The sequence below is a fragment of the Patella vulgata genome, chromosome 4 (genome assembly GCF_932274485.2).
Source record: "Patella vulgata chromosome 4, xgPatVulg1.2, whole genome shotgun sequence".
Classification (NCBI taxonomy): Eukaryota; Metazoa; Mollusca; class Gastropoda; family Patellidae; genus Patella; species Patella vulgata.
This window is the reverse complement of record NC_065882.2, coordinates 38,946,347-38,963,865: the sequence shown is the minus strand read 5'-3', so window position 1 is coordinate 38,963,865 and position 17,519 is coordinate 38,946,347. Positions and strand designations below refer to the sequence as shown.

The window sequence follows — 17,519 nt, the reverse complement described above, 5'->3', positions numbered from 1 at the left end:
GTCATCTATTTATTTTGGGATTTCGGCGGGGGACATCAGCCTCACTGTTGGCTTGTTAACATTTTATTTCTATGGAAAATGAGAAAGTTCAATTCAAATGATGGACGTCGACAATTATGCAAAACAGGCCCAATTTCCATGAAAATCGCCTATTTGACATTGACCTTCAATCGCGGGGTCACCAGGGATACAATTTGAAGTTCACACGTTGCTCAATCGACAAACCATATCGCATTCGACAATATTGAAAAATAAATTGGGATTTCAAAAATTTTCTTGTCGGACATTTTACCGAAAATAAAGGGGCAAAATTCTTATCGTTATTTAAGCAGACATTTAAGCAGACGGATTCATACCACAATTAAAAATCACGTGTCAACAAAATATTCAAATCCCGTACGTAATACAAATTGGTGCACCTCGATATTTTTGATATATAATTCCCTCGTCTTCATTATCCCAGTCGGAGCAGAAAAGTAGGACGTTAAACCCCATTTCATTCTATGCATTCTATTTAATTCCCGTATGGTATTCAAATTTATGTTATAATATTCGTACAAAATTACGTATTTTCGTAATACATTGATTTAATGAAGCCTTGCCGATCCTGCTTCCGCTTCAAATTTACAACAGTAACATTCCTTCAAAATTCCGTGTCTTAGTTTATACGACAGCAAATGAATGCAGAACTTCCGGAATAAGAATAGTTTGTGATGTCAAAACATTGTTTTCTTCTTTATAAAATGTCAACAAAATATTAAAATCCGCACGTAATAAAAATAGGAACCTCTCGGGTGGAAGTATATTGTCGTCGCCCATGTTTGTCCATCCATCCGCATTTTCGTGTGGACGTATATTGTCGTCGCCCCTGTCAGTCCGCCCGTCCACAATTTGTTAATGGACACTGTACAGGTCACAATTTTTATCCACTTTCAACAAAACTTGAAATATAGGTTTATGTCCCTAAGATCTCGGTTCCTCTTGATAACTTCATGGACTATGGCCCCTGATTTTACGAGAAATCAAGTTTTAGCCTGTGGACACTGGAGGTCACAATTTTTATCTGATTTTCATGAAAATTAAAAGGTATGTTTATAACCCAAAGATCTCAATTTCTTTCGATATTCTGGCATATCGGATCTTATCTTCCTGGATTATGGTCCATGGTTGTACAAAAAGTCACGTTTTTAGCTTGTAGCTCCTCTAGAGGTCACTTATATACTTTTGTTTGATTTTTAAAAACGTTTTAATATATCACCCGTACACGCTAATGATGGCGGAGTTCGAATTTCGTGAAACTGCCGGACAAAATGGCCGCTCCTCGTACGCAAATACGAAAATTCGCATTTTTTGCTTGAAGATGTCACAATTTTTATCCGATTTTAAACCAGCGGCTGCCAGACAGGATACGCCCACATTTTCGAAAGTGATTTTTCCTACAATCAAGGGCCATAATTCAGGAAATTACAATTCGATATGCGCAAATATCGAGAGGATCCGAGATCTTTGGTTTATAAACTTACATTTCAAGTTTCAACAAAATCGGATAAAAATTGTGACCTCTATAGTGTCCACAACCTTGATATACAATATTTTTACGCTATTTACGCGTTCAACACGATAGACCACCGCATCCTTCTGCATCCTTCTGTAAACCTGATACATTCATATCTATCGGACCGAAGTCAAATAGTATGTGTACAAAACAGTAAATCTAAGCCAAGCCGTCTGCGATATGGTGTCCCCAGAGCTCGGTTCTTGGTCCGCTCTTGTTTTCGATCTACATTAGTCCACTAGGAGACATTATTAGGCAGTTTGACACCGATTTTCATTTATTTGCTGATGATACCCAATTGTATGTCGCAGGACCTCCATGTGTCATTCAGAATAAGCAACTCACCCTTGAAAAGTGTATATCAAAGATAAGTGAATGGATGTGTGAACAAATTTTAAAATCAAATACAGACAAAACTGAATATTTGACTCTTGGTTCAAAGAAAATGCTGTCATCACTACAAAACAACACTCTTATTGTTGGAAACGATATTATTACATCTTCAGAATCCGCTAGAAACCTTGGTGTTATTTTCAACAACACTATGGACATGAAACAACATATTTCGTCAATCTGCAAATCTTCCTTCTATCATCTCTACAGGATAAACAGAATTCGTAAATACCTAGATACAGATACAACTAAAACCATTGTAAATGCTCTGATCATACCTCGCCTGGACTACTGCAATTCGTTACTGTTTGGCATCCCTGCATCATCTTTACAATGTCTTCAAAAAATTCAAAATACTGCTGCCTGTATTATAACCAGAACTTACCATATGAGCACATCACACCAGCACTAAAAGATTTACACTGGCTTCCTGTCTATCAACGTATTAATTACAAAATACTATTAATAACTTACAAATGTTTACAGCCAAACACCACCTCTCCTACCTACCTCCAGGATCTACTTCACATTAAATCATCACAAAGGGAAACCCGTTCTTCAAACAAAATTCAATTAGAAATTCCGAGATCAAATTATGTGAAATGTGGAGGCAGAAGCTTTTCTGTTGCTGCTCCTAAACTGTGGAACAGGCTGCCATCACATATTAAGAAGGATGCGAAATCATTGTGTATATTCAAATCATTTCTAAAAACACAACTATTCAGTGCAGATGATGGGAAACTGTCGTAAATGTGACGGACTAACTCAGCGCCAGTGAGCAAACTTTTTGGATACGAGTCGCTATACAAATCCATTATTATTATTATTATTATTATTTGAGTACGAGGGGCGGCCATTTTGTCTGTCAGTTTTGGGCCGATTTTCACGAAATTCGAACTCAGTTGTCTTTAGGGTGTAACGGAGATATAATAATACGTTTTTTTTTAAATCGGATAAAAATTATGACCTCTATAGGGTCCACAAGCTAAAAACGAGATTTTTCGTACAATCAGGGGCCATAATTCAGGAAGTTACGTCCCGATATGCGCGATTATTGAAAGGAACCAAGATCTTTTGGTTATAAACTTACATTTCAAGTTTCATCAAAATAGGATTAAAATTGTGACCTCTATAGGGTCCACAACCTTGATATACCATATTTTTACGCTGTTTGAGAACGAAGGGCGGCCATTTTGTCTGTCAATTTTGGGCCGATTTTCACGAAATTCGAACTTAGCCGTCCTTAGGGTGTAACGGTGATATAATAATACGTTTTTTTTCTTAAATCGGATAAAAATTATGACCTCTATAGGGTCCACAAGCTAAAAAGGCGATTTTTCGTATAATCGGGGGCCATACTTCAGGAAGTTACTGTCCGATATGTGCGAATATCGAAAAGAACCAAGATCTTTGGGTTATAAACTTACATTTCAAGTTTCAACAAAATCGGATAAAAATTGTGACCTCTATAGGGTCCACAGCCTTGATATACCATATTTTTACGCTATTTGAGAACGAAGGGCGGCCATTTTGTCTGTCAGTTTTTGGCCGATTTTCACGAAATTTGAACTCAGGTGTCCTTAGGGTATAACGGTGATATAATAATACGATTTTTTAAATCGGATAAAAATTATGACCTCTATAGGGTCCACAAGCTAAAAACACGATTTTTCGTACAATCAGGGGCCATAATTCAGGAAGTTATGCGCGAATATCGAAAGGAACTGAGATCTTTGGGTTATAAACTTACCTTTCAAGTTTCAACAAAATCGGATTTTATGTATACTTTTATATACCAACGATCTTGGTTCCTTTTGGTATTGTCGCATGTCGGACTGTAACATACTGGATGATGGCCCCTGATTGTACGCGAAAAATTGCTTTTTATTTAGTTTGTTCTCTATGCATCTCTTGCAAAATGTAGTTTTATCTTGCATGACAACAGCTTATTCATATTTAATTCCCGTGTGGTATTCAAATTTATGTCAGTAATATTCCTAAAAAAATATGTGTTTTCGTAATACAATAGAATGAAATTTGCCGATCCGTGCCTGCTTCAATCAAATTCACGCCAGTAATATTCCTCCAAAATTACGAGTCTTCGTTTATACGGCAGCAAATGAAAGAAAGGCGTCAGAAATGAGAATTACTTGTGGTGATGTCAAATCATTTTCGTAAAATAATATATATAAAATTACATTGATAGTTAAATCACTTCTAAAATGCATACATAACTTCAGCGTATGGCGTACGTGACCGTTAACATATAACACATACAGTAGTTTCGAAGTAAGCAGCGATTTTCGTGCGATAATCGAGATTACGGGAAAATGCCATTGTAGATGGGAATTTATATAGGGCGTCTTAAAAGAAGTAGTTTCATTACGGAAAATAAGTTGAAGGTTTAATAGCTAACAATAGACATCCACTCATTCGGGGTGTTATATACTATTAGGATAATATGTGACACCAAGGACTAGTTTATACGTGCTGTCGGTTGATATCAATGAGACTAAATTGTCCGGCAATAGAAAAACCACCAAGGTAATCACGTAGATAAGGTTGATACTCACTATTATTGGATTGATAAATAGTCCGACAAAAGAGAAGCAATGACTTATGTTCAAGATTAGATTGATGAATTTCCCGACAAAGTAATAAGTCAGACACGCAAGGCAGATTAAGCAGGTAATCAAGGTAGGGGTATAGACGGTATAATACGATAAATACGCTGATCACTTAATTACCTATAACTTATCAACTATAATCGGGATGAGTGGTAGTTATACACTATTCATCATATCTTGATGTCCGATTTGGCATATTCCTGACCGGACATTTGGAAAATAGCGTAGGGCATGTCTGGAATGTACGGACGAAATCCCAACCCTTAAGAAACCGAAATTCGACGCGAAAAGTGATAAATTTCGTAAATTTCGACACCAATTTTCATACTGTTGAAGGTTAGTTGACAACGATTTTATTTTTTATGTTGTTAGAACAGGTCAAGCTGCAGATAAAACGATTTTCATTTTTGTCGCAAACCCTGCTCCAGTGGAGTTATGGCAATTTAAAGAAAGGGTATAATTCAGGTGCCTGCGGTCATGACACCTACGGAAATAGAGGTTGCACTGGGTGACCATTATAATATGGTAGGTGAGACCCGGACTATAATCACCAACCAAAACTTAGTTCGCCATTGGCCGCTAAACAGCTATAGCAATGCTACAAAAATGGTCGAAATTTGACCGGAAAATGAAAAAAATCAGCCGAAAAACGGAATCGGGCTGTATCTCAGAAACGGTTGATTTCTAAAATCGGCGATTTTGGATGGGGGGTAGGCTCGATGGGTCGACCAAACCCTGTAAATATCAACTCAATCGGCCGACCCCATCTTCGAACCTTCTGCATGGTTTTCTCGTGGAATGGTAAGTAACAAACCTCATCTGTACTACATGCTCCAGGTAAATCTTGGTAATTGACTAGAACTAACAATGGATGATAAGCCAATTGTGGATGATTTAATGCTTTAAGAAACTCTGTTTTAACTATTTCTAATTCTTCATCAGTACCAGTTCCATTTAAAACAAATACAACACCGTGAGTACCTTCATAGTATCTATCCCAATATAGACGAACATTTTCTCCACCTATAATATATTTAATATAATATATATATAAAACGGCAACGTGAAGTTGGCACGTTATTCGGGATTCGCCACTAAAAGAGAACGATCTATCTTGCATCCGACCATTTCCTAGTTGGGTGACCGATTAGCACGGACACGACTGTTTCTAAAGCGCGTAGGGTGCTGACTGATTTGTTAGAGTGCACGGGGCAGTCATCTCCAGCAATCACCTGTTTTATTGCCGAATCTTGAATAACGTGCTGGCTCGTTATTCGTGATTCGCCAATAACGAATAACGAGCCAGCACGTTATTCGGGATTCGCCACTAAAACAGACCGACCTACGTTGCATCCGACCATTTCCTCGCTACCCCCGACCGTAGGGGTAAGCGAACGTTAGGTGACCGACTAACAAGGAGACGACCATTTGTTGAGCGAACAAGGTGTTGACTGGTTTGTTGATGTGCACTGGGCAGTCCTCTCCTGCACTCACATGTTTTATTGTCGAATCCCGAATAACGAGCCAGCACCTTATTCAGGATTCGATAGTATAACAGACTGTCCTACCTACCACCCGACCATTTCCTTGCTACCTCCGACCGTAGGGATAAGTGAACGTTGCGCAGTCAACTAGCACGGAGACGACCGTTTGTTATGCGAGTAGGGTGCTAACTGGTTTGTTAGAGTGTACGGAGCAGTCCTCTCCAACAGTCATCTGTTTTACTGCTGAATCCCGAATAACGTGCTGGCTCCTTACTTGGGATTCGCCAATAACGAATAACGAGCCAGCACGTTATTCGGGATTCACCACTAAAACATAACGATCTATCTTGTATCCGACCATTTCCACGTTAGGTGACCGATTAGCACGGAGACGACCGTTTCTCAAGCGAGTAGTGTGCTGACTGGTTTGTTAGAGTGCAATATTCGAGATTCAGGATTCGGCAATAAAACAGGTGATTGCTCGAGGTGACTGCCCCGTGCACTCTAACAAACCAGTCGGCACCCTACGCACTTTAGAAACGATCGTCTCCGCGCTAATCAGCCACCCAACGAGGAAATAGTAGGATGCATGATAGATCGTTCTCTTATCGTGGCGAATCCCGGATCCCGAATAACGTGCTGGCTCGTTATTCCTTATTGGCGAATCCCGAATAACGAGCCAGCAAGTTATTTGGGATTCGGGATTCAGCAATAAAACAGATGACTGCTGGAGAGGACTACTCCCTACACTCTAACAAAACAGTTAGCACCCTACTCGCATAACAAACGGTCGTCTCCGTGATAGTTGGCCACGCAACGTTCACTTATCCCTACGCTCGGAGGTAGCGAGGAAATGGTCGGGTGGTAGGTAGGCCAGTCTGTTTTACTATCGAATCCCGAATAAGGTGCTGACTCGTTATTCGGGATTCGACAATAAAACAGGTGAGTGCAGGAGATGACTGCAAAGTGCACATCAACAAACCAGTCAACACCTTTTTCGCTCAACAAACGGTCGTCTCCTTGTTAGTCGGTCACCCAACGTTCACTTACCCCTACGGTCGGGGGTAGCGATGAAATGGTCGGATGCAACGTTTTAGTGGCACCGTATTCGGGATTCGATAGCAAAACAGACTGGCCTACCTATTACCCGACCATTTCCTCGCTACCTCCGAGCGTAGGGTTAAGTGAACGTTGCGCGGCCAACTAGCACGGAGACGACCGTTTGTTATGCGAGTATGTTGCTAACTGTTAGCACCGAGACGACCGTTTCTCAAGCGAGTAGGGTGCTGACTGGTTGGTTAGAGTGCACGGGGCAGTCATCTCCAGCAATCACCTGTTTTATTGAAGAATGCCAAATCCCGAATAAGGAGATGACCGTTTGTTGAGGGAATAAGGTGTTGACTGGTTTGTCGATGTGTACTGGGCAGTCCTCTCCTGCACTCACCTGTTTTATTGTCGAATCCCGAATAACGAGCCAACACGTTATTCGGGATTCGATAGTAAAACAGACTGGCCTACCTTCTACCCGACCATTTCCTCACTACCTCCGGCCGTAGGGATAAGTGAACGTTGCGCGGCCAACTAGCACGGAGACGACCGTTTGTTATGCAAGTAGGGTGCTAACTGGTTTGTTAGAGTGTACGGAGCAGTCCTCTCCAGCAATCATCTGTTTTATTGCTGAAGCCAGCACGTTATTTGGGATTCGGGATTCTTCAATAAAACAGGTGATTGCTGGAGATGACTGCCCCGTGCACTCTAACAAACCAGTCAGCACCCTACTCGCTTGAAAAACGGTCGTCTCCTTGTTAGTCGGTCACCCAACGTTCACTTACCCCTACGGTCGGGGGTAGCGAGGAAATGGTGGAATGCAACGTAGGTCGGCCTGTTTTAGTGGCGAATCCCGAATCCCGAATAACATGCTGGCTCGTTATTCGTTATTCGCGAATCACGAATAACGAGCCAGCACGTTATTCAGGATTCTTCAATAAAACAGGTGATTGTTGGAGATGACTGCCCCGTGCACTCTAACAAACCAGTCAGCACCCTACTCGCTTGAGAAACGGTCGTCTCCGTGCTAATCGGTCACCCAACGTGGAAATGGTCGGATACAAGATAGATCGTTATGTTTTAGTGGCGAATCCCGAATCCCGAATAACGTGCTGGTTCATTATTCCTTATTCGCGAATCACGAATAACGAGCCAGCACGCTATTCAGGATTCTTCAATAAAACAGGTGATTGCTGGAGATGACTGCCCCGTGCACTCTAACAAACCAGTCAGCACCTTACTCGCTTGAGAAACGGTCGTTTCCGTGCTAATCGGTCACCCAACGTGGAAATGGTCAGATACAAGATAGATCGTTATTTTTTAGCAGCGAATCCCGAATAATGTGCTGGCTCGTTATTCGCAAATCCCGAATAACGAGCCAGCACGTTATTCGGGATTCGGCAATAAAACAGGTGATTGCTTGAGATGACTGCCCTGTGCACTCTAACAAACCAGTCAGCACCCTACGCGCTGTAGAAACGGTTGTCTCCGTGCTAATCGGTCACCCAACGAGGAAAAGATCTGATGCAAGATAGATCGTTCTCTTTTAGTGGCGAATCCCGAATAACGTGCTGGCTCGTTATTCGTTATTGGCGAATCCCGAATAACGAGCCAGCACAGTATTCGGGATTCACGAATCCCGAATAACGTGCCAACTTCACGTTGCCATATAAAACTACATGTAGGATGTTGAGTACTTGGATTGTGATATTGATTATAATCTTACTCTTTAATGGTTAGAACTTCAATTATATGTTAATGAAGTAAGATTGAAATACATTATTGTGTTGAGGCACAGTCAGTCTACTGTTTAATTTACATGTTAATGTTCAAAAGGGGTGTATAAAATGAAGCCCAAAGATGACAACCAGAAACAAAGACCAATGCTTTTCATCCCTTCTTAGTCCTCATTAATGTACACAAATATGTAATTAGCAAAAAAATATAAAAAAAATAAATAAAGAGTTCTTCATTTTCAACATTTGCATACAGTATGTTAAAAGTCAAGACCAAATAATCATATTTTCAAGATGGCTGCCATTTTTGGCGGAAAAATGAGACGGTGTGAAAATTTTGATTAAGTAGTAGTGTTTGGTGTCAATATATTTGTTTTCGGAGTCATAGATTCCATTTCTGACATTTATAACCTTGTAAATTGATCACATGTTCACATACTTAGCATATTTCCAAGATGGCAGCAATTTTTGGCGGGAATTGGTGTCAATATATATGTTTACGGGGGCGCAGAATTCATTTCTGACATTTACAACTTTGTAAAATGATCACATGTTCACATATTTAGCTGATTGTCTTTGGTGTCAATATATATGTTTTCGGTGGCGCAGATTCGATTTCTGCGTAAAATGATCAATTCAGCATATTTTCAAGTCGGCAGAACGTTTTCTAAACGTATTATTATCATATATTTACTTTTCGTTGTTACTTACACGTTTCTGCGTCCAATTCTGCTACGTAGGCTATTAGCTTGTAGCACATTCCTGAAAGCCGGTACCGTGTCGGACCGATTTGGTACATTATCCAACGATGGAAATTACTGATCCGAGATGACCACTGAGCTGAAATCGATTTTCCTGGGAAAGAAAAGGCTACTCACTTGGTCTCCTGGCATGAAGAGAGCGGAACGGCAGCGTGGGGCCTGCGTCAGATTGACACGCGCCCATCATGCTCCTGCCACGACTACACCAAGCGCTTTCTACGCCCATTGCGCTCAAGATCTTAATACGCTAATGGCCAAGCTCTCGATACGCGCACCGTGTTCCCACCAGCAATCAGACTGGGATACGTTCTCAACACACTCCCGTGACGTGGCTACCAGGCATAAGACGCCTTTTCGCTGCGTCTATAGTGATTGCGCCATGCTTACTCCATCCTCATTCACTTTGAACGCAGAGAACAACCACGTCAAGCAATCAAGAACATTTCTTAGTTCCTTGATGTTTCCTCTTAGGAAGCTAGACTTCCCTATATATACAAAAAGTTCGTAATAGCGTAGCAAACATGTGGCTAGAAGCTTCGTTCCAGCCTGGCGGCAACGTGGTTGAAGGTGGTGGGGACGTGACTGTAAATGAAATACTTGCTAAGAAGCCCTCATGACATACGTAGATTATGTTATCAGGATGCTGTTGCGTTGGAAACATAAAGTATGCCACCACTTACACAACGACGTGGCCGGCGACTTTTACCAGTTCTTTCAATGTTGATGGCAGTGATGTCATAGATGACGGGTCACGTCGTCGTTTAATTGGTGATATATTTTGTTTGCAACAGCTTTCCTTTGGACAACTCCTTCCACACGCAGCTTTATGTCAGTTGATAATATAATCTATGCTACAAAGTTTTTTTTAAAGCAAGTGTTAGTATTTCATTTGCAGTCCTTGTTTTTATTTCTTTGTATATTGCTTTATGTTTAATATCATACATTTCTGTTCTACTTTTTAATTAATTTATTAATTACCTTTTCAAAAGTTGTAAGTCTCACAGTTTTAACCATCGTTAATTTTGCATCTATAACTGACAGACAACATAAACTGAAAGTCTTGATGGGGCCACCAAGTCTTAAAATTAGACTGATCGACCAAGTAAATGCACCCTTTTCCTGGAAAATCGGTATTAGCTCAGTGGTCAACTCGGATGAGGAATTTTCATCGTTGGATAATATTCCTAATGGGTAAAACACAACAATGGCTTCCAGGAACATGCTACAAGCTTATACATAGCAGAATTGATTAAGAAACCGTTTCAGTAATGTGTTTAGAAAACGCCCTGCCACAAACGGCAGACATCTTGGAAATATGCGGAATGAGTGACAATACCATCATTTCACGCAGCTGTTAATGGCAGAAATCAAATCTGCGCCCAGAAAACATATTGACACAAAACACTACTACTTAATCAAAATCAGCACATCGTCCCATTTTCCCGCCACAAATGGCAGCCATATTAGAAATATGCTAAATATGTGAACATGTTATCATATTACTCAGTTGTAAACGACAGAAATGGAATCTGCGTCCCGAAAACAGATATGTTTACACCAAAGACGACTACTTAATCAATATCAGAACACCGCCCCATTTTCCTGCCAAAAATGGCCACCATCTTGCAAATATGCAAAATAGATGAACGTGTGATCATTTTACACGGTTGTTAACTGGGAGAAATGGAATCTGTGCCCCAGTAAAGATATATATTGACACCAAAGACGACCACTTAATATCAGCATATCGTCCCATTTTACTGCCAAAATATGGCCGCCATATTGGAAATATGCAAAATAGGTCTACATGTGATCATTTTTACACATCTGTAACTGGCAGAAATTGAATCTGTGCCCCTGAAAACATGTTTATTGACACCTAACACTACTACTTAATCGAAATAAGCACATCGTCCGATTTTATCGCCAAAATTGGCCGCCATCTGGGAAATATCTTCATAAAGTGATCGAAAAAATCTGAAATATTGTCACGACCCCTGCCAATATTAATGCATTGCCAAATCGCAGTTGATATGTCAATAACATTATAAATAAGGTAAAGATAGGTTGCCAGGCAACGAAACATACGCCCACAGCAGCTATATCGTCCGGGCAGTCAACAAGAGTTGTCGCATATTTTTACTTTTTTCGGTAATGAAACATTTATAATACATTCAAATCTGATTAAGAGTAACAACTCATTAAGTAATTATCAGAAAACCATTAGAATTTGTTTGGTTTTTATAAAGTTCTTTTCCATGCTAACGTTTAGTATACGAAACTTTTAACATCATGGATTTAGCTGTTTCAAGTCATAAAGATTCATTGAAAATCAATAGGGTTCTTCGTCTCATGACCTTAAACACTGTGTATAAATTTAAAGTCAATCGGATATTAACTTTAGCCTCTAGAGCGTCCACAAGATTTTTCAAAGTGATCAAGGGCCATAACTATGGCAGTAATTATCGGAAATTGCTGAAAATCAATAGGATTCTTCGTCTCATGACCTTTAACACTGTGTATAAATTTAAAGTCAATCGGATATTAACTTTAGCCTCTAGAGTGTCCACAAGCAATTGTGGACGCCGGACCGACGGACGGACGGGGGCGACAACAATATACGACCACATTTCAATGTGGGCGTATAAAAATAAAAAAAAGTTGAATATTATCGCAAAATGGCTACCCTCAAATAATGGACTCCCATACTATGAAGACCTACTCAGAAAAAATGTCAACATTGGTTTTTTATCATTAAACATCAAAACCTTATTCCACGATTTCTACCCGAAAAGCCGACGGATGGGAATTATGTAACAAACCTAATCTGACTATATTAAACAACCCTTGAACTGTAAAACCAGTTATGTCATCTATGTGATTGTTTGTTCAGGCTGTAATAGACGGCACATTGGAAAGATAGGTTGCCAGGCAACAAAACATACGCCCACAGCAGCTAAATCGTCCGTGCGGTCGACAAGGGTTGTCGCATATTTATTCTTTTGTAGGTAATTAGGGGCATTTAATAGACAATTTCAAACAGATGACATTATAATTTTTGTCGTTTGAGGGTTCACAAGGTTCTATAAACTAAAACAAGGGCCGTAACATTGGAAGTAATCTGCAGAAATTGTTGAAATTCGACAGGCTTTTTCGTTTTACTAATTCAAATAATGCATATAAATTTCATACAGATCAGATGATAACTTTTGTCGTTCGAACATTCACATGGTTGAACAAAGTAAAACAAGGGCCATAACTCTAGAAGTAATTACTGACATTCAATAGGCTTCTTCATTTCACTAATTTAAATGATGCATATGAATTTCATACAGATTGGGTGGTAACTTGTCGCTCGGGCGTTCACAAGATTCAACAAAGTGAAACAAGGGCCATAACTCTAGATGTAATTAACGGAAATTTGCTGAAACTCAAAAAACTTGTTCGTTTTACTAATTTAAACGATGCATATAAATTTCATACAGATCGGATACTAACTTTTGTCGTTAGAGCATTCACAAGGTACAACAAAGTGAAACAAGGGCCATAACCCACGGCGTAATTAACGGAAATTGCTGAAATTCAATAGGATTCTTTGTTTTACTAATTTAAATGATGCATATAAATTTCATACAGATCGGTTGATAACAATTATTCACAAATTGGCATAAAATTTATAACGTGAATTTAGACGAATTAGAAATAACTGAACAGATATTATATATATATGAACAAAAATCTGAATATTACAAAATATAAAACGATGGAATTATTTCATAAAAACATATACTTTGTTTCTGATACATTTAAACCTTTACCCAAACCTTATACATCCAATGAACTATTTATATTTCAATCTTATAAAAAATTAACAAACACATTGTGCCAAGCGCAAGACCATTCTTTAAATTTATCAAAAGACAATGTGAAAAAATTGTACGATGACTATAACCCTATAAGCGACCACAAAACTATACATATACTAAATGATAATATTATGACAAATTTAATGTCCTATTATGGCATAAAAACACAAAACTTAAAACCCCCCCAAAAAAAAACATTTACAAAACAAGAATTCACTTCGATACAATTATTTCAAGCGCCATTACTAAATGGGAAGAGGAACTTGGTAAAACAATCAACGAACTTGAAATCGAGTCAATATTTAATTTAATCAATAACACAAGTACAGACATAAAAACTAGAATATTTCAATTCAAATATATTCACAAAATAATCTACACCAACTTTAAACTTTTTAAAATAGGAAAGGTTTCCTCAACCTTATGTGACTTTTGTCAATCAAATATTGAAACGATCGACCATTTGTTTCTACTGTCAATACTCCCAGAATCTATGGGCTTCACTGAATGAAATATTGCAAAAAAAAAAACGGTATCCATTGTAACCTGATGTCTCCTGTCATCCATTTTGGATACTATAATGTGCACGAAGACATCGGAAATTTCACAAACCAGTCTGAGGTTTCCTTTGTTAACCATGCAATAACATTAACCAAATATTATATTTATAAGACAAAACTTGCATCCAATCAACCAACTAAAGAAAAGTACATCGCTTTTCTACATCCAAACGCAAAGATAGACTCACAAGTAGACAAGGACAATTTAGAAAAGTGGAAATTCCTTTTGCGTCACTGATTCTTCGCGAACTGTTGAGATTGTTAAGTTTACAAACATCATGAACTGATTGTAGTGTTAAATGTGTCTACATCTTTCTTATGAACTTGTATGTTAATGTATATTACTGTATTATATTACTAATTACGGTCAATAAACTAGTTTTAAAAAAAAAATAAAAATAATTTTTTTTTAGAGGAAAGTGGAATGAAAACAGTGGAGATGAAGCATTTTATTACAAGCATGAAGGTGGAAAGTTGATTGGAATGATCTTGACACATGTAGATGATTTTTTCAATAGCTGGAACGACAGATTTTATAACTGAAACAACCAAGAAGAAAAAACAAAATTTAACTATATCCAAAATTGAAGATAATGTATATATATTTACCGGAATTGATGTAAAGAAAGGTCAATGTGGAATAACTTTATCTATGCAAGCTTATGCTGATAGTCTTGAAGAAATTACTTCAGGGAGAAAATAAATTGGCTTGCTGAAAACACAAGACCTGATTTAGCAATTACTGCATTATTAATGGCTAAGAAAAATAATTCCGCAACCATTGGAGATTTGAAGAAAATAAATCATGTAGTTAAGAGAATAAAGAGTAAAGAAAGTACAGTGAAGTTTACAAGAATTGGTAGAAAAGAAGATTTGAAAGTATTTGGTATTGGTGATGCATCTTATAAAAGTGATGATAATTCAATCAGTGGCAGTATTATCTTATTAGGTAATAAGAAGAACCATGCTGTATTACCATTATATTGGAAGAGTAAAACCATTCCAAAGGCGTGTCATTCTGCTAAATTTGCTGAGACTAGAAGTATGGTAAAATTGGTTGATGATTCCAAATATTTAGCAGATCATTTAGAACAGTTGTTGTTTTGTCATGTAAATGGTGATATTTCTGTTAAAATATTTATACAGATTCCAAGCCAACACTCGACTCGATAGTTAGTAGCAGACAAGTAGAGAGGAAGTTATTGAGAAACAGTATTAGAGGTTTGAAACAGAAGCTCATTGATGTTTCTGTTGAATCATTTAGTTGGTTAGATGGTGATAAAAATATGGTGGCTGATATTTTAACAAAAGAATGTAGAGATAATGGCGAAATAATCACATTCAACAGATTACGTGTGGCATTTAATATGGACAATTTAGTGACATATACAAATGGTGATCTTAAATTAGAAAATGCAAGAAATAAGGACATGTTGTGAAGTGAACAATACTTTACGTTTTTTAAATATGATTTTTAATGTTCAAAATCATACAAAATCCGGGGGGTACATGATATACCTTAGATAGTAATCAGTCTACTGAATTGTGTGAACTTAGTTTGGGTGAACATTGTTCAGAACTTCAGTCTTATTGTTTGTAACATTGTGTCTATGTGGGAGCCACGGTGGCTAGGTGGTTAAGACGCTGGCTCGCTAGCCTGGAGGTCGGGTGTTCGATCCCTGCATTGGCCGAGAAAGTTCATCTGGATTTTCCAAGGTGGTTTCCCCTTGTCAGTGGTGCAGAACAGAGGGCCTGACAAGGACAGCTGTCTAGTCCTTTGGATGAGACGAAAAAGCGAGGTCCCGTGTATATATTGGAATGCACGTAAAAGATCCCTTGGTAGTTGGAATTCGATATAAGAGTAGGCGATAGTGCCGCTGCCCGGGCAAAATTTCCCTCATTGCACACTGTATGGCGTATGCCCGTCTTCAATAGCCCAGTATAGGAGCAAAACAGTAGGACGTTAAATCCCATTTCATTCATTTGTATCTATGTACAAGGCAGTCAGTTTGATATTAAACTTCACTGGACAAAGACTTGTTTATATGGGTGTTCCCTTTCTACAAACCGCACGTTATGTTTCCCTCGCAAATTTACATACCTCCAAGTTCCTTTACATCAAGTATACAATCTTCAAACAGCAGAGCTTTTATACTGAACCCTACAACATAAATTACAATCTTATGATTAAACAATTTCCTGTTAATATTACTGTATCATCAACCTAAACACAGTATCATGTTAGATACTCTACGATAAAGCCCATCAAATATAAAGATAGACAACTGACCAATATTTACAGAGTGCAAATCAAAGTGTATGTGTACTGAAATAAAGTATTCCCAATTGGCTTCCAAATATTAATTTTTTAAAAGTTATCAACAAAAGATTTATTTGGTACACTCTTGACAATAAATTTGAATACCAGGTTTGAAATTAAATAGACATCTTGATAGTAACGGCTATATTTATTTTTGTCATAGTTAGTTATCAATGTTGGGCAATAGGCTATGAAAAACTTGGTTTTGAATGCTATATTTCGAGCATTAGGAGCTAACATCAGTTTTTTGTTTTTATGGTAAATAGCACAGCTGTAATATCTGGCAATATTCTTTTAAATACATGTAAATTAGAAGCTTATTTACATGTGTATATTCTAAAAATGTTACCTATTGTTGGTTCTATTTTATGAAAATCATCTCCACTTAGTAGAGCCAGTAGTGAACTTTTCCCAGCTTTTGTTAAACCAAGACAGAGTACAGTAAAGTTTGGTTTAACAGTGGTCGGACCTCTACAGCACATTCTTCTAAAGCACTGAAATATCCAACATATATATTTAGCGAACCAAACATTCGCACAGAGATATGTTACGTCTGGTAATCTGGTTGGAGGAAACCTGAAAACACAGAGAAAACCCACAATGTTAGGCAGGCGACAAATGGTTCGCCGCACCTTAAGAAAATTGAAGTTTGGTATGAAAAAGCTATTACTAAGTATTAGCATCACATAGGTTTTGAGTTTGGCCGTTCATACTGTTACTTTGTTTCCATCTGATACTTCTCTCTATGTAATACTGTTATTAGAAGCAGGATTTTCCAGCTATATTAAAGATGCATTATGTAATATACATTGACATTGCTGAAGAGAGGGTGGTTATAAACAACTTAAAAGTTTTAAAAAATAGACAGTATTTTATATAAACATACATGCGGTGTACACAAAAATGTGAACATAAAAACACAAATAAAAACTATTATGCAAAAATGAGTAATGTTTATAACAAAATATCATCAATGTCACTATAATATCACAGTCTAGAGTAGAATTTATTCCCCATCCATAACAAAATGGCATTAATTATACAAAGTTCTTGTTGGATTCAGTTCCTCAGAAAAAATACATTGGTTGCCAGGCAAGATACGCCCACATTTTGCAAGAGATGGATAGAGAACACGCTAAAAGAACCCAAAAAAACCCTGATTTTTCGTAC

The 17,519-nt window shown here is 38.0% G+C and overlaps 1 protein-coding gene across 1 annotated transcript in view; it reads right to left on the bottom strand.

The window, feature by feature from the left end:
• Window positions 1-17,519, bottom strand: part of LOC126818835 (ADP-ribosylation factor-like protein 15) — a 51,476-nt gene that overhangs the window by 6,175 nt on the left and 27,782 nt on the right. The window contains exons 2-4 of the mRNA XM_050546471.2: window positions 16,699-16,843; window positions 16,131-16,190; window positions 5,390-5,598 (exon numbers count right to left, since the gene is read on the bottom strand). Of these exons, the coding sequence (XP_050402428.1) occupies window positions 5,390-5,598; window positions 16,131-16,190; window positions 16,699-16,843 (414 nt within the window). The remainder of the gene's footprint in view (window positions 1-5,389; window positions 5,599-16,130; window positions 16,191-16,698; window positions 16,844-17,519) is intronic.